The sequence below is a fragment of the Oncorhynchus mykiss genome, chromosome 8 (assembly GCF_013265735.2).
Source record: "Oncorhynchus mykiss isolate Arlee chromosome 8, USDA_OmykA_1.1, whole genome shotgun sequence".
NCBI classification, from domain to species: domain Eukaryota; kingdom Metazoa; phylum Chordata; class Actinopteri; order Salmoniformes; family Salmonidae; genus Oncorhynchus; species Oncorhynchus mykiss.
Window position 1 is genome coordinate 85,657,317 of NC_048572.1, and position 23,723 is coordinate 85,681,039.

Genomic DNA, 23,723 nt, shown 5'->3' on the forward strand with positions numbered 1-23,723 from the left:
GTGCATGTTTCTGACTATCCACAACAGGTGAGTTGATGGGCAATTAGTCTCGCTTCACCAAACTCACGGGTCTACTAGCAGCCAACAAGAACATACGGTGGTATATGATTTATGAAACACGAGGCCACGTCTTCACTGCCGTCTGGATTTGCGTCTGAGCCCAGGCAGGAGAAATAGAGCATATCAATCCACATCAAAGCAGGTCCTGTCCTGTTTAACTCTACGGTAGATCAGCGTCTTTCAACTCACAAGGCTTCATCCACTAACCATTTACAAGACTCACTGGGTGTGGCCCGAATTGGCACCCAATGGCCTTGTTGTGGCCTTAAACTCCACAAGGAACGAAGATGTCTCATTGGTCAAACAGTGGTAGATTACTTTGGGTAGCCATGAACTCTTTCTTGGTTTCCGTGTGGAGCATTAGCGCCACAATAAGCCCATGCCGTCCCACGGATCTATCTTTTAGAGCCACTGTTGGATAGAACCACAGTAGTGTTTGTTCACTCCAGTCCTGGGGACCCACAGTTAATAAGCCCAATTGTTACGATTGTTCTCAGGTGACTGTAGAAAGGTTACACAGAATCTGGAATCAGACAAAGTTACTCAGAATACAAAAATCGAACAGAAAGTTGGGTGAAGTTTATCACCGTTTTTTCCCCTGACATTTTGTAGTTTGATATTCTGTCTTGGGTACAAACAATAACAGAGATGATGGCTGCTAGTGACATTGTCTTGGCAGGACAGCTTCCAAAGAGACATAGGCATTATATCTCAACCTAAGAAGTGCCTTGAAGTTTTGTTTCTTTAAAGGTTTCAAAGACTCACTCCACAGATAAATGTCGTGCAGAAAGAGAGCGTGAGAGATTATTTTAAAAGACAGTATGTGTGTAACAGCAAAGTTTAGCCAATTGAGAAAATGAGAAAATGTTAAATAATAAAACAGACAGGATGAGGAAGCTGACTGACAAAATCAGTGGAGTTTTACCCATGAGTCATTGGGCTGAGGGAGTCACACTGGACAGTTAGCCTTCACACATACAAAAAAAAAAAAAAAACAGTAGACATATTGAACAAAACATCGTTTTTTTGTGACATGTGCAATGAACCATACATTATACATCAGTTGAAAATGTAACTAAGTGCCTCAATTATTTAGTGGACAAGCGTCCTAAACTCAGAGCCTTTTATTGAAATGAAAGACTAACGAAACCCATGGCTTTGCTGCCACCTGGAGGTCACGTCTTCTAATTCATTTTGTAAAACTACAAGTGGGCGGGTACGAAAGCAACATATCATTGTCTCAGCAAGTGCAACGTCAGCAACGCGTAGACTAAAGGAAGTGAAACCTACATGACTCGCCTTGACTTTAGTTTTGGAATTGTTTCAGGTTATTCGTTCCCAGTTTGACTGTATGTTTTCGAATAGGTGAGTACTGGGTTTTATTAATTCACATCAAAGCCATTTGACAAAATACAACATTACCAATATATATCGTCTTGTTCTTCTTACAAGGTAAACAACCAGGCTACCTTGCATTTTTCAGTCACCGGGGGTTTAATCACAGAACAATGAGGGTTAGTTATACAAATATTTGGTGTAATCATTAGCCAAACAGTTGCGTTTTGCAACGACAACCAGTGTTTCTATTGGACAAATTCAGGTAGGGTCCCTCCCCGTTTCGTTTGCTTCCGTACGTTTTTCAACAGAATTGGCATAATGAATACGCCCATGTTTTATCCATTGAACAGGAGCGGGGAATTAAAGTCTCTCCGGTCAAGAATTACCAACGTTTAAAGGGGAAGTATGCAGAAATCGCTCCACTGATTTCCTGGTTGCTAAAATTCTAATAGTTTGCCTAATTTCAGTTTGTGACAAAAAGAAAGTACGAGAGAATCAGTGTAACATCTAAACCTCCGTGAAATATATTTTCAACAACCACAAACATTGTATTTTCAGTATACATGGAACAGATCTTCCCCGTGTTTAGACACACTAAGAAACCTAGTAGTGTATCTTTTATTAGTCACATACACATATTTAGCAGATGTTATTGCGGGTGTAGCGAAATACTTGTAATGTCCTATGCCAAAAACTTTCTGGATGAACAACAAAAGCAAACCCTGTATACTCATCTTGTCATGTGGCTGTCCTCTTGAGCCACACACACACGCGTGTGTGTGTCATCAGGGGCTTGACTTGTCCTCATCATAATGGCCAGAATGGCATTAAACAATGGAAACCATGTTGTTTGATGTATTTGATGCCATTCCACTGATTCCGCTCCAGTCATTACCACGAGCCCATTCTCCACAATTAAGACATCATCAACCTACTGTGCTCCACATCCAAGTCAACAAACAGTGGCTGTGTTTACACAGGCAACCCAATTCTGATAATTTGCCCAATTATTTGGCGAAATCTGATCCGATTGGTCAAAAGACCAATTAGTGGCAAAAATATTAGAATTGGCCTGCCTTTGTCAACACAGCCAGTGTGTGTGTACAATGTAAATCACTGTGTTGACTCAAAACATTTCCCAGGGTAGAAATTTACTACTGCACACTAAGGCTGCATTTACACAGGCAGCCCAATTCCCCCCCGATGAATCAGACACAAGAAGTTGGCCAGCACTCACTCAAGATTTGGTTCTGGATAAGGACTTTAATCTGCTGAAATGTTGATCTTATTTTCTATCACAGATTGACAGGATGAGTGACCTTCCCATCTTCAACCCATTGGTCCTGATCGGCGTGGGCTCCAGCTTTGCCTTCTCTGGCTTGTTTTACCACTTATACAAAGAGAAGAAAGATGAAATGGTCAAGCTGAAGGTACACACACACACAAACCCCACACACACCCACAAACCCCACACACACAAATGCAGAAATGCAGTACAGTTTCTGTTTCATTTCTCTCTCGAATAGGAAATACCCAAATTCATCCCGGATCAACACTTAGTAAGGATCCTCAAGGCATCGCCCCACAGAAAACTGCAGTACGTCGCAGTAGAAGGTAAGTGTTAGCCCCCCTCTGAAACAGATTAAACCGCATCAGATTAAAAATAATGTGTTTATTACCAGTATATATTTGAGACGTGTGAAGTGTTCTTGTTCCAGGTTTGGTCCAGGCGGACGGTGAGACTCTGACCAGTCAGTTTGTCCCAAGATGCTTTGGGGTGATCCAGAAAATAGCTGTAGAGGAACACTGGAAAGTGTGGAACAACATCACTAGAACATGGTTAGTACACAGTTCTATACATTAGCCATAATACAGCGTTATGTACACATGCACTACACGACCCAAAAAATATGTGGACACCTGCTCCTCCAACATCTCATTTCAAAATCATGGGCATTAATATGGTGTTGGTCCCCCCTCCCCCCTGCTGCTATAACATCCTCTACTCTTCTGGGAAGGCTTTCCACTAGATATTGGGGCTGCAAGTAGCCTATTGGTTAGAGCTTTGGGCCAGTAACTGAAAGGTTGCTAGATCGAATCCCCGAGCTAAGATAAGAAAAATAAGAATTTGTTCTTAACTGACTAGTTACATAAAATAAAAATGTTGGAACATTGTTGCGGGGACTTGCTCCCATTCAGCCACGAGTGTTAGTGAGGTCGGGCACCGATGTTGGGCGATTAGGTGTTCTATGGGGTTGAGGTCAGGGCTCTGTGCAGGCCAGTCAAGTTCCTCCACACCAATCTCAACAAACCATTTCTGTATGGACCTCGCTTTGTGCACGGGGGCATCGTCATGCTGAAACAGGAAAAGGGCCTTCCCCCAAACTGTTGCCACAAAGTTGGAATCACCAGACCATTATTCCTCCTACACCAAACTTTACAGTTGGCACTATGCATGGGGGCAGGTAGCGTTCTCCTGGCATCTGCCAGATTCATCCGTTCGGACTGCCAGATGGTGAAGCGTGATTCATCACTCCAGAGAACGCGCTTCCACTGCTCCAGAGTCTAATGGCAGCAAGCTTTAAACCACTCCAGCCGACGCTTGGCATTGCGATCTGCTCAGCCAATAGAAACCCATCTCATGAAGCTCCCGACGAACAGTTATTGTACTGACAGTTATTTTACACGCTTCAGCACTCAGCGGTCCCGCTCTGTGAGCTTGTGTGGCCTACCACTTCGTGGCTGAGCCATTGTTGCTCCTAGACATTTCCAGTCACTGAGCTCTTCAGTATGTTTGTCTATGGAGATTGCATGGGCTTGTGCTCGATTCTATACACCGGTCAGCAACGGGTGCGTCTGAAATAGCCGAATCCCACTCATTTGAAGGAGTGTCCACATATGAGTGTGTAATATATAGTGTATCATGGCTATACCCTGTGATCCAGCTCAAAGTGGAACTTGGAATCATGTAGCTCTTTAAGAATCATCTAAAAGTTAAGAGTCACCTAAAGGTAATGCAATCCAACACAATTCAGTACACACTAAGGTCAACACCATGTTCCCCCCCCCCCCCCCCCCCACCACTCCTCTTTTCTCAGGAACTCCAGAACGACCAACAGGAAGGAGACTAACAACGCCGTCCCCTTCAGTCTGGTTGAACCGGGCGCCTACATCACCGACATCACCGTCAAGGTCCATTCCCCTCTGGAGGCTTCCGGCTGGTTCCTGGAGAGAGTTCACTGCAGTGTCAAACACGCCCAGGAGGGCCTGGTGGACGTGTTGTTGGAGGGCCTCAGCGGCGAGCGGCCCATGGCGCAGAAGGAGACGGAGGAGCTGCTCCGTGTTGGAACCACTATGACAGGCTTCGGGGAGGTGGTGCTGGAGGGAGGGACAGGGACGACCATGAGGCTGCAGGCGCCACAAGATGGCCGCCGCTACATCCTGGTCCCCACTGACTACAAGGGGTTTATAGAGAGACATGAGGGTACGGCCAATCTGTGGATGAGGCTGACGGCTCTGTTTGGGATTACGGGAGCATCGCTGCTGGCCGGGGCGGTTTATAGTACGATGGGGAAAAAGGACAGAAGGGATTAGTAGTGATGATGCCCAAATCGACTACCTTCTACCGAGCCCTCCTGCACATCTAAAATTATTGGATAGGTTTTAAGCATTATGTTGAAAATTCAACCCAGCCTATCAGAAGGTGAAGTATAGCTTAAACTTATCCTATTTCTTTGTAGATACAAATATATTTTGTTAATGACGGATTATGTCCTAGGTGAATGGTAAATGTCTGTGGTGAATATTATTAAACCACTCAATTTATAGGATTATGGAGGACCCACAGGTATTGCAAGACCGTGTCTTGACAAATCCCGTCCACAGGGTATCAGTGGCACATAAGAAACAGTGTTTAAGTCGATGAATTAACAACGGAGTACTTATACTGGAACGTAAACCCAGCCATTTTCTTTTCTTAAAAAAAAAAAACCCCGATATGTTCTGAATCGATCATTTTCCAAATATCTAGTTTTAATCATACTTGTTTTAAAATCATTCCTTGCCGGTCGCTGCGGTTTAGTTGAAGTAATGTCTTTGAGATGGTGTTGTATTATGTGATAGACGTATGTGTGACTGACATCAGCAGGTGACTTTGCTAGTATAGAACACAACTAGCTCTATACAGCATTAAACCACTGTGGTTACCAGGGAAATCAGTTTTTAAATAGTTCTGAACTGACAATGAGACAGGAAAAACCTGTCTCATACTGAACACTAAAGCAGATCTGTGACATTCTCTATTCATTGGGTGATGGTCTATGTTGGGAGTATATTAAAAACTAAAAAAAAAAAAAAAAAGTGTGTGTTTTTAAATCTTTCTTTTATTAGGGTGTTAAACCATACCACAGCTTTCCTTCTTGTGACATTGTGAGCAAGGTGTCTGCTTGCGCTGTACACCATCACTAAATATCAACAACGTCGTTTCCTTTTGGAGAAGCAATATCAAGCTGCCACAGTGTCCAAACTGATAACCTTTGACATTCTGGGACGGTTTTCCCCAGACACAGATTTGGCCTAATCCTGGAATTAAAAAGAATCCTCAATGGAGAAAGTCCACTAAAATATATTTTTACTCCAGGACTAGGTTCAGGGCTGTATTCGCTTCGTAATCGTGGAAGATCTACGTTATAGCTCAATTTTAAAGGCAATTTCCGCTCAAAATCGGAAATGACCTTTAAATTTTACTGTGGATCTTCAAGCGATACGGATTGAACCCAGCTCTTAATCTGTCTGGGGAACCGATCCTTTTAAGTGCAGATTTAAAGTGAACCGCCATGGAATTCTATTCACACGGTTCTCAAGTCTTCAGTCTTTATTCCTCTTCTTCCGCACTCTCCTTCCTCCGAAGACTCATCTTCCGCACTCTCCTTCCTCCGAAGACTCATCCTCCTCACTCTCCTTCCTCCAAAGACTCATCCTCCTCACTCTCCTTCCTCCGAAGACTCATCCTCTGCTTCTTTCAACCACTGGATAAACTTCTGGAGCTGAGGAAGACAGGAAGACCTCTGTGTTTAGGCCTGGGGTCTGTACAGGACGTACAGTGCCACACACTGAGGTACGTCTAACTGCCCCCTCCATTGAAAAAAAAATCCCTTTCCCCACACAATGCCTTTCTTGCTGTTCTGTATAAGCTCTGTAAGTGGTACTCACTCCCTGGTTCTTGCGTAGCTGTCTGCTCTTGTCATTGGTGGCTCCGGTAGAGAACCATTTTAGGATGGCCTCCTCTTCCAGGATCTCCAGCTGGTACATTTTCATCAGCACCTACAGGGAAGACAACAGACATGTTAACGTCCAACATCACAAGTCAAATAAATACATAAAAAGAAGTAAGAAGCAGGGGGTTGGAACCGGTTTTTGGGCACAGAACTGAAAATGTTTTTTTTAGTTTTTTTTTGAGGAACAGAATCAGAAAGGCAAACGAAAGAGATTTATACTGTTTCGGGACATAACTGTTATTTAAACAATGGTGGGGAAACGGTTATTAACATTATTTTACATATATGCAAATCCCTCACACTCACTCAGAAAGTTATTCTAGTGTCTGCCTGCCTGCCAGAGTGTGTGCCAGGGTTTCAGTTAGGAACATGTGGTGCCAGGGTTTCAGTTAGGAAGATTTAAATTTAACGCACATCCATATGTATTCAGGTCCGACCTGGCCTTCAATAAAACAAGGAATATTGGCCAAATGAGACACATTTAAGTGTCCGTAAAAGCAGCCTATAACAAAATTACAAAAACAGTAGCCTGCAATTGGCCGCGTCAAAGTACTCATCTTAGTCCATTACGATATTTAAACCTCTCCTCGACATGTACCCGAACTCACTGTCGACAGACCTACTCTGCTTTCTCTAACTTCAATGCATAAAGGCGTCCATCTTTGTAATCAACAGTGGCCAAGGCTCGTCGCTCACTCTCTCCACAGCAGGCGCACGGGTGAGCAAGGAGTATGAGAATGGTGCTGAAGTGCAGGCTATGATAGACAGCCTCTCCCGGACAAGTTGGCCAACTGCAATTTTATTTATTCTCTTTCAAGTTAAAACATGACAGTTAGGTCTACCGGCTCATGGAAACCCTGGTGTGTGCGTGTATAGGGAACCTGCCCCCTATAGCACCTGAATGGACATTGCAACCTGCACACCCCCCCCCGTCAGGAGAATAGTCTAGCACCTTACTGGACATTACAACCTGCCCCTCCCCCTCAGGAGAATAGTCTAGCACCCTACTGGACATTACAACCTGCCCCCCCCCCCCCCCTCAGGAGAATAGTCTAGCACCCTACTGGACATTACAACCTGCCCCCCCCCCCTCAGGAGAATAGTCTAGCACCCTACTGGACATTACAACCTGCCCCCCCCCTCAGGAGAATAGTCTAGCACCCTACTGGACATTACAACCTGCCCCTCCCCCCCCCAGGAGAATAGTCTAGCCCCCTACTGGACATTACAACCTGCCCCTCCCCCTCAGGAGAATAGTCTAGCACCCTACTGGACATTACAACCTGCCCCCCCCCCCCCCCCCCCTCAGGAGAATAGTCCAGCACCCTACTGGACATTACAACCTGCCCCTCCCCCTCAGGAGAATAGTCTAGCACCTTACTGGACATTACAACCTGCCCCTCCCCCTCAGGAGAATAGTCTAGCACCTTACTGGACATTACAACCTGCCCCTCCCCCTCAGGAGAATAGTCTAGCACCTTACTGGACATTACAACCTGCCCCTCCCCCTCAGGAGAATAGTCTAGCACCTTACTGGACATTACAACCTGCCCCTCCCCCTCAGGAGAATAGTCCAGCACCTTACTGGACATTACAACCTGCCCCTCCCCCTCAGGAGAATAGTCTAGCACCTTACTGGACATTACAACCTGCCCCTCCCCCTCAGGAGAATAGTCTAGCACCTGACTGGACATTACAACCTGCCCCTCCCCCTCAGGAGAATAGTCTAGCACCTTACTGGACATTACAACCTGCCCCTCCCCCTCAGAAGAATAGTCCAGCACCTTACTGGACATTACAACCTGCCCCTCCCCCTCAGAAGAATAGTCCAGCACCTTACTGGACATTACAACCTGCCCCTCCCCCTCAGAAGAATAGTCCAGCACCTTACTGGCCTGATTCCGAAATTATGGAGAGATGTTTAATTACAGAAGAATGGATTACACTTTTCAATGCTAGCTAAGGATAATATAGTTATCACATTTCGCATTGGATTTATTAACAAACAAAAAAAGGTAAGATGTGTTTTTATTCTAAATCTGGTGCTGCTCTGCAAAAAAATGATAGAAACAGAAAGGAACGATATAAACTGTTACTTCATTTTGGTTCCAACTGGTTCAGAGCTAGATTTTGCTGGCCGCAACAGTGGAAGGGAACAAAAAATAAAATAATGATTCTGTTCAGAACAAAACAATTGGAAAATTATGAAATTATTTATCCGAGCCAGAACGGCTCATAGGGCAGGAGCCCATCTCCTGTTTCTGTGGAATGAGGCAGCTTAATGTACAAGTAGTAGGAACACTCCCTGGACAGGACTCTAGTCTATCTATACAAGTAGTAGGAACACTCCCTGGACGGGACTCTAGTCTATCTATACAAGTAGTAGGAACACTCCCTGGATGGGACTCTAGTCTATCTATACAAGTAGTAGGAACACTCCCTGGATGGGACTCTAGTCTATCTATACAAGTAGTAGGAACACTCCCTGGACGGGACTCTAGTCTATCTATACAAGTAGTAGGAACACTCCCTGGATGGGACTCTAGTCTATCTATACAAGTAGTAGGAACACTCCCTGGATGGGACTCTAGTCTATCTATACAAGTAGTAGGAACACTCCCTGGACGGGACTCTAGTCTATCTATACAAGAGGTAGGAACACTCCCTGGACAGGACTCTAGTCTATCTATACAAGTAGTAGGAACACTCCCTGGACAGGACTCTAGTCTATCTATACAAGTAGTAGGAACACTCCCTGGACAGGACTCTAGTCTATCTATACAAGTAGTAGGAACACTCCCTGGACAGGACTCTAGTCTATCTATACAAGTAGTAGGAACACTCCCTGGACGGGACTCTAGTCTATCTATACAAGTAGTAGGAACACTCCCTGGACAGGACTCTAGTCTATCTATACAAGTAGTAGGAACACTCCCTGGACAGGACTCTAGTCTATCTATACAAGAGGTAGGAACACTCCCTGGACGGGACTCTAGTCTATCTATACAAGTAGTAGGAACACTCCCTGGATGGGACTCTAGTCTATCTATACAAGTAGTAGGAACACTCCCTGGACAGGACTCTAGTCTATCTATACAAGTAGTAGGAACACTCCCTGGACAGGACTCTAGTCTATCTATACAAGTAGTAGGAACACTCCCTGGACAGGACTCTAGTCTATCTATACAAGTAGTAGGAACACTCCCTGGATGGGACTCTAGTCTATCTATACAAGTAGTAGGAACACTCCCTGGACAGGACTCTAGTCTATCTATACAAGTAGTAGGAACACTCCCTGGACGGGACTCTAGTCTATCTATACAAGTAGTAGGAACACTCCCTGGACGGGACTCTAGTCTATCTATACAAGTAGTAGGAACACTCCCTGGACGGGACTCTAGTCTATCTATACAAGTAGTAGGAACACTCCCTGGACGGGACTCTAGTCTATCTATACAAGAGGTAGGAACACTCCCTGGACGGGACTCTAGTCTATCTATACAAGTAGTAGGAACACTCCCTGGACGGGACTCTAGTCTATCTATACAAGTAGTAGGAACACTCCCTGGACGGGACTCTAGTCTATCTATACAAGAGGTAGGAACACTCCCTGGACGGGACTCTAGTCTATCTATACAAGTAGTAGGAACACTCCCTGGACGGGACTCTAGTCTATCTATACAAGAGGTAGGAACACTCCCTGGACGGGACTCTAGTCTATCTATACAAGTAGTAGGAACACTCCCTAAGTCTATCTATCGCAGGTCTACATACTACACACTCTACCCATCTTGACAATAGCAGTTTGGGAGTCTCCTGCTCTAAGAACACCGACAGTCCAGACAGACAACCCACCTTGACCATAGCAGTCTGATGAGTGTCCTGCTCCAGGAACAGCTCCTCCACAGCAGACAGGCAGTCCAGGTGATCCTGAGCTCTCTTGATGTAGTTCTTAAACACCGGAGACCACGTCTTCAGCAGCTGAGAGGCATGGGGGGGGGGAGAAGAGAAAATAGGCTATTCTTTAAACCATCTCGCTCTCTCTGTCCCTCCTTACACCTCTAACTGTTTTTTTTGGGGGGTAGAGATAAGAGCTGGTCATTTTTGTAAGTGATTTGTCTGTACAAATGAAGAGATAAATAAATAAATAAATATATTATTGATTGTAGAACAATCAATTGGGGTGTGGTGGTTGTGAGTACTTACAGGCAGTAGTGAACCGGTGTACTGTAGGGTGGTGAGCTGCGTCCCCTGCTGTTGGAAGGGGTACTCCAGAACAACTCTGGTCAGAATCTGCATTACCTCCTTGAGAGTGATGTTATAGGCATACCTGGTGGGAGAGGGGAAGTACCAGATCTATACTCTGAAGATGGTAGCGTGGACAACATTTAGCTGGATCTGTTATAAAAGGGACTGAAAAACTAGTGCACTTCAACCAGAGTTTGCACTTATCTGAAGTGCACTTATCAGGAGCAGAGTACTAGTTACTCATATCAGGAGCAAAGTATGACACACACTTATCAGGGTTATGTGGGGTGGCAGGTAGCCTAGTGGTTAGAGTGTAGAGGCGGCAGGTAGCCTAGTGGTTAGAGTGTAGAGGCGGCAGGTAGCCTAGTGGTTAGAGTGTAGAGGCGGCAGGTAGCCTAGTGGTTAGAGCGTTGGACTAGTAACCGGAAGGTTGCAAGATCGAATCCCCGAGCTGACAAGGTAAAAATCTGTCATTCTACCCCTGAACAAGGCAGTTAACCCACTGTTCCCCCGGGAGGTCGTCATTTTCAATACGAATTTGTTCTTAACTGACTTGCCCAGTTAAATTTAAAAAAAATCGGGAGCAGGAGCATACTCTTATCAGGAGCCGACTACTGCTCACTAATCAGGAGCCGACTACTGCTCACTTATCAGGAGCCGACTACTGCTCACTAATCAGGAGCCGACTACTGCTCACTAATCAGGAGCCGACTACTGCTCACTAATCAGGAGCCGACTACTGCTCACTTATCAGGAGCCGACTACTGCTCACTAATCAGGAGCCGACTACTGCTCACTAATCAGGAGCAGACTACTGCTCACTAATCAGGAGCAGACTACTGCTCACTAATCAGGAGCCGACTACTGCTCACTAATCAGGAGCCGACTACTGCTCACTAATCAGGAGCCGACTACTGCTCACTAATCAGGAGCCGATTACTGCTCACTTATCAGGAGCCGACTACTGCTCACTAAACAGGAGCCGACTACTGCTCACTAAACAGGAGTCGACTACTGCTCACTAATCAGGAGCCGACTACTGCTCACTTATCAGGAGCCGACTACTGCTCACTTATCAGGAGCCGACTACTGCTCACTAATCAGGAGCTGACTACTACTCACTTATCAGGAGCTGACTACTACTCACTTGAGAGAGTTGATCTCGAGGACCAGGTTGTCACAGACGATGTTCTCCTCCAAACCTCTCTGTAGTGTCCCCAACACTTCCAACTGGAAAGCTACACAAACACATTATTGCCATGGCATGTCATTTTGGATTAGTATCATCAATTCAATGAATCAATTAATAAATCAATCGGTATCCCCTCACCATTGACGTCATCAATCTCTGGTGAGACACTGCGACTGCGATCCTGAGATTCCTCGCTGGCCTCACTCTCACTGTCACTCTCTGGATCAGGGTTAAGCACCAGGCCTAGAGAGACAGGATATATATTTTATGACTGAGGGCATGGACAACTGGCCTCACCCAGTCTCTTCACCCTCAGACTACTTTGCATAAGTTTTGTTTTCAAAGTGGCCTACCCCATAGACACTGTGCCAGCTCTTCATCCTCAGTGTCGTTCATACTGGCCTTCCAGATATAACCTTTTCCCTCAGGTCCTACCTCGGCTGGATTAAACGCTGGACAGATGAAACAGGGGATACTGTTACAGTACAGACAACAAGGTTTTGCTCACTGTCACTGACATGAATATCACAGATATGTCCTCAGATACCTTTGACATATTATTTCCAAAAACAGATTTCCGTAACATTGAATAACAATATAACTTCGGGAAACAAGATCAAGATACATTTCATTTCAAAACGTTGTTTGTGGAATTATCAATGGTTGAAGAATCACATGAACCCACGACGGTAATAAATAAACCCACGACAGTAATAAATAAACCCATGACAGTAATAAATAAACCCACTACAGTAATAAATAAACCCACGACAGTAATAAATAAACCCATAACAGTAATAAATAAACCCACTACAGTAATAAATAAACCCACAACAGTAATAAATAAACCCATGACAGTAATAAATAAACCCACTACAGTAATAAATAAACCCACAACAGTAATAAATAAACCCATAACAGTAATAAATAAACCCACTACAGTAATAAATAAACCCATAACAGTAATAAATAAACCCATGACAGTAATAAATAAACCCACGACGGTAATAAATAAACCCACGACAGTAATAAATAAACCCATAACAGTAATAAATAAACCCACAACAGTAATAAATAAACCCATAACAGTAATAAATAAACCCACTACAGTAATAAATAAACCCATGACAGTAATAAATAAACCCACGACAGTAATAAATAAACCCACAACAGTAATAAATAAACCCATGACAGTAATAAATAAACCCACTACAGTAATAAATAAACCCACAACAGTAATAAATAAACCCATAACAGTAATAAATAAACCCACTACAGTAATAAATAAACCCACAACAGTAATAAATAAACCCATGACAGTAATAAATAAACCCACTACAGCAAACAGTAATAAATAAACCCATGACAGTAATAAATAAACCCACTACAGTAATAAATAAACCCACGACAGTAATAAATAAACCCATGACAGTAATAAATAAACCCACGACAGTAATAAATAAACCCACAACAGTAATAAATAAACCCATGACAGTAATAAATAAACCCACGACAGTAATAAATAAACCCACGACAGTAATAAATAAACCCACGACAGTAATAAATAAACCCACGACAGTAATAAATAAATCCACACGACAGTAATAAATAAACCCACGACAGTAATAAATAAACCCACAACAGTAATAAATGAACCCACGACAGTAATAAATAAACCCACGACAGTAACAAATAAACCCACGACAGTAATAAATAAACCCACAACAGTAATAAATAAACCCACAACAGTAATAAATAAACCCACGACAGTAATAAATAAACCCACAACAGTAATAAATAAACCCACGACAGTAATAAATAAACCCACGACAGTAATAAATAAACCCACGACAGTAATAAATAAACCCACAACAGTAATAAATAAACCCACGACAGTAATAAATAAACCCACAACAGTAATAAATAAACCCACGACAGTAATAAATAAACCCACAACAGTAATAAATAAACCCACGACAGTAATAAATAAACCCACTACAGTAAACAGTAATAAATAAACCCACGACAGTAATAAATAAACCCACGACAGTAATAAATAAACCCATGACAGTAATAAATAAACCCACAACAGTAATAAATAAACCCATGACAGTAATAAATAAACCCACAACATTAATAAATAAACCCACAACAGTAATAAATAAACCCACGACAGTAATAAATAAATCCACACGACAGTAATAAATAAACCCACAACAGTAATAAATAAACCCACGACAGTAATAAATAAACCCACGACAGTAATAAATAAACCCACGACAGTAATAAATAAACCCACGACAGTAATAAATAAACCCACGACAGTAATAAATAAACCCACGACAGTAATAAATACTGAGAATGTGTACAATGTAGAGAGAAGAGGTTGGCCACCCTGATCCTGGAGCCACTTCATGTTTTTGATTTAACCAACCTGGAATACCCGGTGTGTTGAATTTAGGCCAATCACTGAACTGATCAATTAGTTCACATGGTCGGTCAGGTGTGGTGCCTCGTTAGAACAAAATCCTGCAGGACCTGCAGCACCCCAGGAACTGGGTTGTCTACCTCTGGTATAGAGCTGAGTTTGCTAAATTCAGTCCTGGGGGGGGTCTGTTTTGGTTTTTGCCCCAGCACTACAGCTGACTCAAATAGTCAAAGCTTGATGAGGAGTTGGTTATTTGAATCAGCTGTGTAGCGAGGGGGTCTAATACACACCTTTCTGCCTGGTCTTGTCTTTGCTGTGTCCCACTTCCTGGTCATCACTGAGGAATTCATCATCATCATCTTCCTCCTCTTCCTCAGGGTGATGCATAGACACCACAGTCCCTTCTGGGAGGGACAGGTTCGGACCAATCACCACCTGGGAAACAGACAAGATGGAAAAAATACTCCTAAAGTACTAAAAAAAAATTACTAGTTTTATAAGCTTACTGCAGCTAATAAAATGTTTGATATTAGGAAAGAGTGAAAGGTAAACAGTTATCAACAAGTTTCATGCTGGCATTTACAATATGTAGCGTATGTTTACAAAATATTGACATTAGCAGCTACATTGTAAAGTACTTAGAGAGGTACTGAAAAACACTATAGAAACACAGTCCATTATGCATATTGAAGAGGGTAACATGTTTTCATTAAAACAGTGTTATTTGGTTGTAAACACTTTGTTGCCTTACGTTGTACGCGAGGACACACTGTTTGTTGAGGCGTACAGCCTCTTTGACCACAGCCCCATCACACACCACTGACTGGTGAATCTCTACGTTGCTGGAGACGTGTACGTTGTTCCACATGTGGGCCCGGTCTAACACCACGTTGTCCCCTACAGAGAGACATCAGAGAGAGGCGTCAGACTGCCAAGCTTCTCCAGGATCACTGGCATCTTGGAGAACCTGGCAGGCTAGTAAATGCAGAGCAGATTGAAGGAAAACTGCACCTTGGATTCACTCAATGTTTATTTAATTATTTTATTTATCTACATTCTATCAAATCAACTGGCAGTACCGTATCTACATTCTATCAAATCAACTGGCAGTACGGTATCTACATTCTATCAAATCAACTGGCAGTACCGTATCTACATTCTATCAAATCAACTGGCAGTACCGTATCTACATTCTATCAAATCAACTGGCAGTACCGTATCTACATTCTATCAAATCAACTGGCAGTACCGTATCTACATTCTATCAAATCAACTGGCAGTACCGTATCTACATTCTATCAAATCAACTGGCAGTACCGTATCTACATCCTATCAAATCAACTGGCAGTACGGTATCTACATTCTATCAAATCAACTGTCAGTACCGTATCTACATTCTATCAAATCAACTGGCAGTACGGTATCTACATTCTATCAAATCAACTGGCAGTACGGTATCTACATTCTATCAAATCAACTGGCAGTACCGTATCTACATCCTATCAAATCAACTGGCAGTACGGTATCTACATTCTATCAAATCAACTGGCAGTACCGTATCTACATTCTATCAAATCAACTGGCAGTACCGTATCTACATTCTATCAAATCAACTGGCAGTACCGTATCTACATTCTATCAAATCAACTGGCAGTACCGTATCTACATTCTATCAAATCAACTGGCAGTACCGTATCTACATTCTATCAAATCAACTGGCAGTACGGTATCTACATTCTATCAAATCAACTGGCAGTACCGTATCTACATTCTATCAAATCAACTGGCAGTACCGTATCTACATTCTATCAAATCAACTGGCAGTACCGTATCTACATTCTATCAAATCAACTGGCAGTACGGTATCTACATTCTATCAAATCAACTGGCAGTACCGTATCTACATTCTATCAAATCAACTGGCAGTACCGTATCTACATTCTATCAAATCAACTGGCAGTACGGTATCTACATTCTATCAAATCAACTGGCAGTACCGTATCTACATTCTATCAAATCAACTGGCAGTACTGTATCTACAAAACAAGTTCAAGCCACATAATCCCAAAGGCTACACGTAATATTGTTTCCTAAAAATCATGTTCACAGTTTTCTAATTGTTATTTTCATTCACATGATTTGGTTGACCGTTATTGAACCTAATACAATGTCGAAGTGAATCGTTAGTTTTGTCAACAACAACAACAAAAAAATTGTTGAAATGAATCATATCAATTGTTTAAAAAAGTCAATCAACTTTGTATCGCCTTGGAAAGTTTTTTTGGGGGACACGCTAATAATAGCTCAACAATTAACTAGAGGGTACAAGATATGTTTTGAATTGACTATCGAGGTCAGTCTTTTCTATCATATCTACTATGACTTTTCAGACTAACATTTTCCCAAAAACCTTTCCAGGCCTGGAAAACTCCATTTCAAAATGCCATGACTTATCCATGATTTCCATGACTTTACGAACCCTGTAGAAACAGTAACAGTATAATACCTATGGTGCAGTTGTTGCCGATGACGCTGTTTGATATGTGACAGTTGGCCCCGATGCTGGTGTCTCGACCAATCAGAACGTTCTCCTCCATCTGGCTGCCGTGCCCCAGGCTGACCTCGGCGCCCCGATAGACGTTATGGCGGGAGTGGGTACACCCCTGCCCCTGCTGGTCTGTGAAGTTCGCCTCGGGGGTGAGGGGATAGACCCAGCGGCGTACCATGTCCAAGGAGACGGAGTCGTACATCTGCAGGTTGGACACGCGTGCTCCATAGCCATCCTGTGTTACATACAGGTGGATCTGGTTGCCCAGAATCTAGAGCGGGAGGACATAGTAGACTTGTTTTCTCGGTAAGGACGTGTTTAAGCTTTGGTCGGGGTTATTGCTTGGGATGTTCTGGTTTCAATACAACATACAGTTGTATCTTTATATACAGTATCATAATCACTGAATTTGTTTTCTCATACCTCTTCATTGACCAGAATCCCTCTGACAAAGTCATTCCTGGTCTGGTAGTCAAAGTTGTCTGTGAAGAGTTCAGCTACCTGTAAAAAAAAGCCAGTGTCATGTCTCCCATACAACAGACTTGCAGCTCACTCAGTCCCCCCCCCTGGTTAAAGACGGGCAATTCCACGGTAAAGGAATTACGCTGAGAATCAGACTTTTCGCTTCAGAATGTATTCCAAACAAAAAAACATTGAATTAAAAAGTTGAACATATAATACAACTCTATGCACAATGACTACTTTGAACAATTTATACAGTAAAGCAAAAAAATATATAAATACATTTCCTGGAAAAACGGTGCAGATGCCAACTTTGTGGAAATATGGTTTGTTACTCTTTGAAATCAATGGATTTTGTTTGGTGTACATTTTAAAGTGAAAAGCCTGAGTCTCTGCGTAATTCCGTTACCATGGAATTGCCCAGACAGTAGATGATTACCTGTGGGGAACAGATACTGATGTGGCAGTCCAACAGATCATGTCTGATTTCAAACTCATCACTTCCATGTTGGAAAATGTTCTGCAAGACAAAATACATTAGTCAGTCCACCACTCCTGAACATCCGCACATTCTGAAAAGAGGTTCAGGACTTAATATTGAAATGTTTATCTTTGCTTATAAACTTTGTGTTGGTATCGCTACTACTTGCTTTGCAGTAAATTTACCTTTTGGGGGATCCCATGGAGAACTGTTACGTTTCCATGATGAACTGTTACGTTCCCATGGAGAACTGTTACGTTCCCATGGAGAACTGTTACGTTCCCATGGAGAACTGTTACGTTCCCATGGAGAACTGTTACGTTCCCATGGAGAACTGTTACGTTCCCATGGAGAACTGTTACGTTCCCATGGAGAACTGTTACGTTCCCATGGAGAACTGTTACGTTCCCATGATGAACTGTTACGTTCCCATGATGAACTGTTACGTTCCCATGATGAACTGTTACGTTCTCATGGAGAACTGTTACGTTCCCATGGAGAACTGTTACGTTCCCATAATGAACTGTTACGTTCCCATGGAGAACTGTTACGTTACCATGGAGAACTGTTACGTTCCCATGATGAACTGTAACGTTCCCATGGAGAACTGTTACGTTACCATGGAGAACTGTTACGTTACCATGGAGAACTGTTACGTTACCATGGAGAACTGTTACGTTCCCATGATGAACTGTTACGTTCCCATGATGAACTGTTACGTTCCCATGATGAACTGTAACGTTCCCATGATGAACTATTACGTTCCCATGATGAACTGTAACGTTCCCATGATGAACTATTACGTTCCCATGATGAACTGTAACGTTACCATGGAGAACTGTTACGTTACCATGGGGAACTGTAGCTTCTTAAGGCCCTGTGTCTTCTGGTAGTGGAGGACCCGCTTGCTCTTGCTGTCCATGGCAACGATCACGTCATCCTCCTCGCAGCGAGTCTTGTGGCCCGGAGATGACTCTTTGAACACCATGGTCATCACAGAGATGTTCTTGTCCACCTTACGCCGATGCCTTCATGAACAACATAAATCCTAGTGTTACTACGTGATCAATATGAAAAAGGTATACAAATAGGCCTAGCTGCCCCATTGGTGTATTACATTTTATAAACTGGGTGGTTCGAGCCCTGAATGCTGATTGGCTGACAGCTGTAGTATATCAGATTGTATACCACGGGTATGATAAAACATTTATTTTTACTGCTCTAATTACATTGGTAACCTTAGCTGTGGTATATTGGCCATATACCACATCCCCCTCAGTCCTTATTGCTTAAGTCTACAGCTGATTCCTAGTCAAGTGCTCATCACAATCTTGAATAACTTGATTAAATGTGCTACATTAAAGCAGGGCTGGCGCAAAACCCGGTATCTATGGAACGCCGTTTGGGTCTTTGCGTGTCAAAAAATATTACACAGTTTTATCATAGTAGGTTCTGTGTTCTGAATTTGCAGGTGTAATCCATGCGCCACCACTATCAGGAGAACTGTCAAAGCTGCACACACACAAAAAAAGTCTGCAAACAAACAAACACCGTCCACGAACGATGTGTTTACAATACCGCGTTGGTAATAAAGCATCATTTGTTCGACCGCAACTTCTGGGGTAGCTTGGTACCTAGCTAGCTTTAGCTTGGGACCTAGCTTGCACCAATACAACCAGCCTGAAAACTAGGACCAGTAGTAACTGCAGTCATTTTCATTATTCTCAGCAATGATTTAGGAATCCTTGTGAGTAAGTATTAGCTAGGTAGCCACTTGTTGTTCGCCAATTGAAATTGAACTTCAGCTCATGAAAATAAAAAGTTAACCAGCTACACTGTTGCCCAAAGCTAACGTTATAAGCAGCCAGATAGGTTCATCTGGCCAGTGAGTCTCGACCGGACCGGGTTGTGTGTTGTGAAGTTAGCCACAATAAGGATTAGGCACCATTTTGGAATTGGCGGTTTGCCTTCAAAATAAAAGTACCTCTTTTGAAAGTGATGCAGAAGGTTACAATTGGTGAAATCGTGCCATATTTAGACTAGATAATGTTAAACAAGGTTGGAATGTGAAGCAATGAAATGGGGTATCAGTCTAGTCGGTGACACCCACAGAACACAACTGAAGAGTTTACGCAAATATTAGCGTTGTGACTGTGTGAAATCACCTCCCCAGTCAGCCTATTGTGTGTATTGACATTCATATTGCACTGTACAGCTTTCCCTAAGGATTGGGGATCAATTACATGGGGTATCAGTCTACTCAATACCCAATATATTTTTTCCCAACGTCCTCCTCAGAGTTATCAGACTCCAAAACATCCACGCAGTATTGGTTTTCCTCTGGAATACTGTTCAATACACATAGATTGACAATAAATGTGGCTCAATTCACAGTTGTTTCAGAGTCCCGCAATAAGAGCTACGACAGTAATGTTCTCTGGGTGTCACGGAGTAGACTGACTAGTCATTATTGTGGCTAATCATTATTGTGGCTAGTCATTATTGCGGCTAATCATTATTGTGGCTAGTCATTATTGTGGCTAGTCATTATTGTGGCTAGTCATTATTGTGGCTAGTCATTATTGTGGCTAGTCATTATTGTGGCTAGTCATTATTGTGGCTAATCCTTGTTGTGGCTAGCTTCACATAGATGGGTCCGACCACCATTAATCAAATAAGAACTGTCCTATAAATCAGGGTTATTTTAGATGATGACAGCTAGCTAGATAGTTAGCTACTGTAGCTACTGAAACAGATTGTCGTTTTGTTATGTTTTTAGGGAAGAACATTGTTTGCATCCCTCAGCTAGCCAGCTTTTTATTTTTATGACCAGCACTGTAGGTGACGAGACAACTTTACCAGCATCACAGCATACGTATCAATGAATCGTTGTGACATATTAAAATACGAGTGATAGTGTAATCAATGTGTAATAACTACGTATGAACACGTTAAATTATTATGTGAAGTGCAGTCATATTCAGGTCCTGATTGGTCAACAAGCATATTTGACATGTCAAATAGTGTTATTTCACATGTATCTTTTTTTGACATTTAAAGACCCAAACGGTGTTCCATAGGTATCTGTAGCTCTCCAGGATGAGGTTTGGCCACCCAAACCCTCCTCCTGGAGAGATGCTGGGTGTGCTGGCTTTTCCTCCAGCCCTGTTGTCTACTAAGGTCAAGGGTCAAAGGTGACTGACCGGTGCTCCTGTAGGGCCTGGCTGACATCGATGTTGGACACCACGTCTCCGTAGACCAGGATGAAGTCGTTCCTCACCAGATTCTTGGCGTCCACATCCCGCAGCACGTCGCCGAGGGAACGGTACAGATCAGAGGTGATGATGTGGACCACGTTTGGAGAGGTGGGACGACACCACTTGGACTTACTGTTGGAAGAATTGAGGGAACATTTATATTGAGAAAACCCTGTGTATTTGGGCCCTAAATAGTGTCAATGACTATTTTTTCTTGGTCAGAGTGTGTGTGTGTGTGTGTTCTTACAGCAGGTGGTCCTTGATCTTGTTGGACATCCAGCAGCAGAAGACAAATGTCTCCTGAACACCAGTGGATGTTAGGAACTCCAGGGTGTAGTCTATCATGGCCACATTGCCCAATGGTAGGAGGGCCTGGATGGCACAAAACACAGCAGAGATGATGTGAGGAGTGCAGAGATGATGTGAGGAGTGCAGAGATGATGTGATGAGGGCAGAGATGATGTGATAAGTGCAGAGATGACGTGATAGAGAGATGAGTGCAACAATGACCATCAGGTTTGGAGTCTCACTTATAAAAGCATAGGATGGTGTCGGGAAATCTGAAGTTCTGAGTGACGCTGGCTAGCACTCACGTGATATTTGGTTTTGGATTAGACTGATGACCAGAATGATGGCAACTTTATTTTTAGTTATTTATTTTATGTAACTAGGCTAAGAACGAATTCAGTTAAAAACAAATTCTTATTAACAATGACGGCCTACCAAAAGGCCTCCTGTGGGGACGGGGGCCTGATATTAAAAATAAATAATGAATACAATATAAATATAGGACAAAACACACATCACAACAAGAGAGACAACACTACACTACATAAAGAGAGACCTTAGACAACAACATAGCAAGGCAGCAACACATGACAACATAGCGTGGTAGCAGCACAAAACATGGTACACACATTATTGGGCACAGACAACAGCACAAAGGGCAAGAAGTTAGAGACAACAATACATCACACAAATCAGCCACAACTGTCAGTAAGAGTGTCCATGATTGAGTCTTTGAATGAAGAGATTGAGATAAAATTGTCCAGTTTGAGCGTTTGTTGCAGCTCGTTCCAGTCGCTAGCTGCAGCGAACTGAAAAGAGGAGCGACCCAGGGATGTGTGCTTTGGGGACCTTTAACAGAATGTGACTGGCAGAACAGATGTTGTATATGCAGGATGAGGTCTGCAGTAGATCTCTCAGATAGGGGGGAGAGAGGCCTAAGAGGGTTTTATAAATAAGCATCAACCAGTGGGTCTTGCGACGGGTATACAGAGATGACCAGTTTACAGAGGAGTATAGAGTGCACTGAGGTGTCCTATCAGGAGCATTGGTGGCAAATCTGATGGCCGAATGTTAAAGAACATCTAGCCGCTCGAGAGCACCCTTACCTGACGATCTATAAATGATGTCTCTGTAATCTAGCATGGGTAGGATGGTCATCGGAATCAGGGTTAGTTTGGCAGCTGGGGTGAAAGAGGAGCCCAAGTCTACATTTAACTTTAGCCTGAAGCTTTAATATGTGCTGAGAGAAGGACAGTACACCTTACTTGTGTGAGGTGACTACCTCAAGCTCTAAACCCTCAGAGGTAGTAATAACACCTGTGGGAAGAGGGGCATTCCTCTTACCAAACCACATTACCTTTGTTTCGGGGGTGTTCAGAACAAGGTTAAGGGTAGAGAACACTTGTTGGACAAGTTAATAAAAAAAAACATGTTTTATTACCAATGTCCATTTACTAGCAGGATTAATAAATTAACATTGTTGTTGTTATTGTGCTTTTGTCACGATTAGCCTAGCTACATGGATCTGATGGTGTCCCACTTAAAAGAGATAATCATATATAATGCCATCTGGAACAGTGATACAATTGCTGGTTCGCTACCTGGCAAAACTACAGACGAGATCTGTTGACATGTGGCTCCTACAGATTTTATACCACGAATATTACTAACTAGTTAGGAGGAAAACATATTGGCCATAGCTGTTATGAAATGTTGCATTTCAAGAACACGAGGTTGCATGCAAGAACTGTAGCTAGCTATGCTATGCTAGCGCTGTCATCCATTGACAATAGCATGCATGTACTTAGCCCTAGATCATGACTCTCAGTTCCATCTGCCACCTAGAGTTTTCGAGCGCTAGCATGCACTATTAAGCCATGGCACCATCGCATACCCTGGGTTGGTCTTTGGAGATGGGGAAAAACCTCCGGTTGAAGCTATCGGCGACTAGCACAGCTTGAAGCGGCTGCTCCTCTTCCTCCTGTTCACTGGTGACATTACCTTTCTTCTGTTTTCCTCCTCTGCTAGACATGGTGTTTGTCTGATAACTAGGTAGCTAGTTAACGTTACTAGCAAAATTTCAACAACCTTTCGTCAGATAGTAACAACCACAGATAGAACAATGAGCCAGATGTTGCACCGGAT

General features: G+C 43.0%; 2 protein-coding genes across 2 annotated transcripts; one reads left to right on the forward strand and one right to left on the reverse strand.

The window, feature by feature from the left end:
* Positions 1-1,283: 1,283 nt before the first annotated feature.
* Positions 1,284-5,741, forward strand: LOC110530829 (mitochondrial ubiquitin ligase activator of nfkb 1-A). The gene is made up of 5 exons (XM_021614113.2): positions 1,284-1,425; positions 2,700-2,828; positions 2,925-3,012; positions 3,117-3,237; positions 4,497-5,741. The coding sequence occupies exons 2-5, from the start codon at positions 2,709-2,711 to the stop codon at positions 4,990-4,992; spliced, it is 825 nt and encodes a 274-aa protein (XP_021469788.2). The 5' UTR covers positions 1,284-1,425; positions 2,700-2,708; the 3' UTR covers positions 4,993-5,741.
* Positions 5,742-5,762: 21 nt separating this feature from the next.
* eif2b5 (eukaryotic translation initiation factor 2B, subunit 5 epsilon) lies at positions 5,763-23,723 on the reverse strand. Its single transcript, XM_036986616.1, has 16 exons — positions 23,473-23,723; positions 21,538-21,662; positions 21,237-21,422; positions 18,884-19,061; positions 17,992-18,072; positions 17,514-17,591; positions 17,049-17,361; positions 15,294-15,439; positions 14,833-14,977; positions 12,468-12,566; positions 12,253-12,357; positions 12,070-12,160; positions 10,881-11,004; positions 10,530-10,655; positions 6,610-6,720; positions 5,763-6,443 (listed from the first exon to the last, which is right to left on the reverse strand). The coding sequence occupies exons 1-16, from the start codon at positions 23,608-23,610 to the stop codon at positions 6,381-6,383; spliced, it is 2,109 nt and encodes a 702-aa protein (XP_036842511.1). The 5' UTR covers positions 23,611-23,723; the 3' UTR covers positions 5,763-6,380.

Bases quoted from the DNA above. Each gene is read 5' to 3' on its own strand.
- eif2b5 (XM_036986616.1), bottom strand. From the start codon at position 23,610: ATGTCTAGCAGAGGAGGAAAACAGAAGAAAGGTAATGTCACCAGTGAA. The intron at 17,592-17,991 runs GTAATCATCTAC...TTTTTTTTACAG, and splicing joins TCAGTATCTGTTCCCCACAG to GTAGCTGAACTCTTCACAGA. The intron at 10,656-10,880 runs GTAAGTACTCAC...CATGCCTCTCAG, and splicing joins ACACCGGTTCACTACTGCCT to CTGCTGAAGACGTGGTCTCC.
- LOC110530829 (XM_021614113.2), top strand. From the start codon at position 2,709: ATGAGTGACCTTCCCATCTTCAACCCATTGGTCCTGATCGGCGTGGGC. The intron at 3,013-3,116 runs GTAAGTGTTAGC...TTCTTGTTCCAG, and splicing joins GCAGTACGTCGCAGTAGAAG to GTTTGGTCCAGGCGGACGGT. The intron at 3,238-4,496 runs GTTAGTACACAG...CTCTTTTCTCAG, and splicing joins AACAACATCACTAGAACATG to GAACTCCAGAACGACCAACA.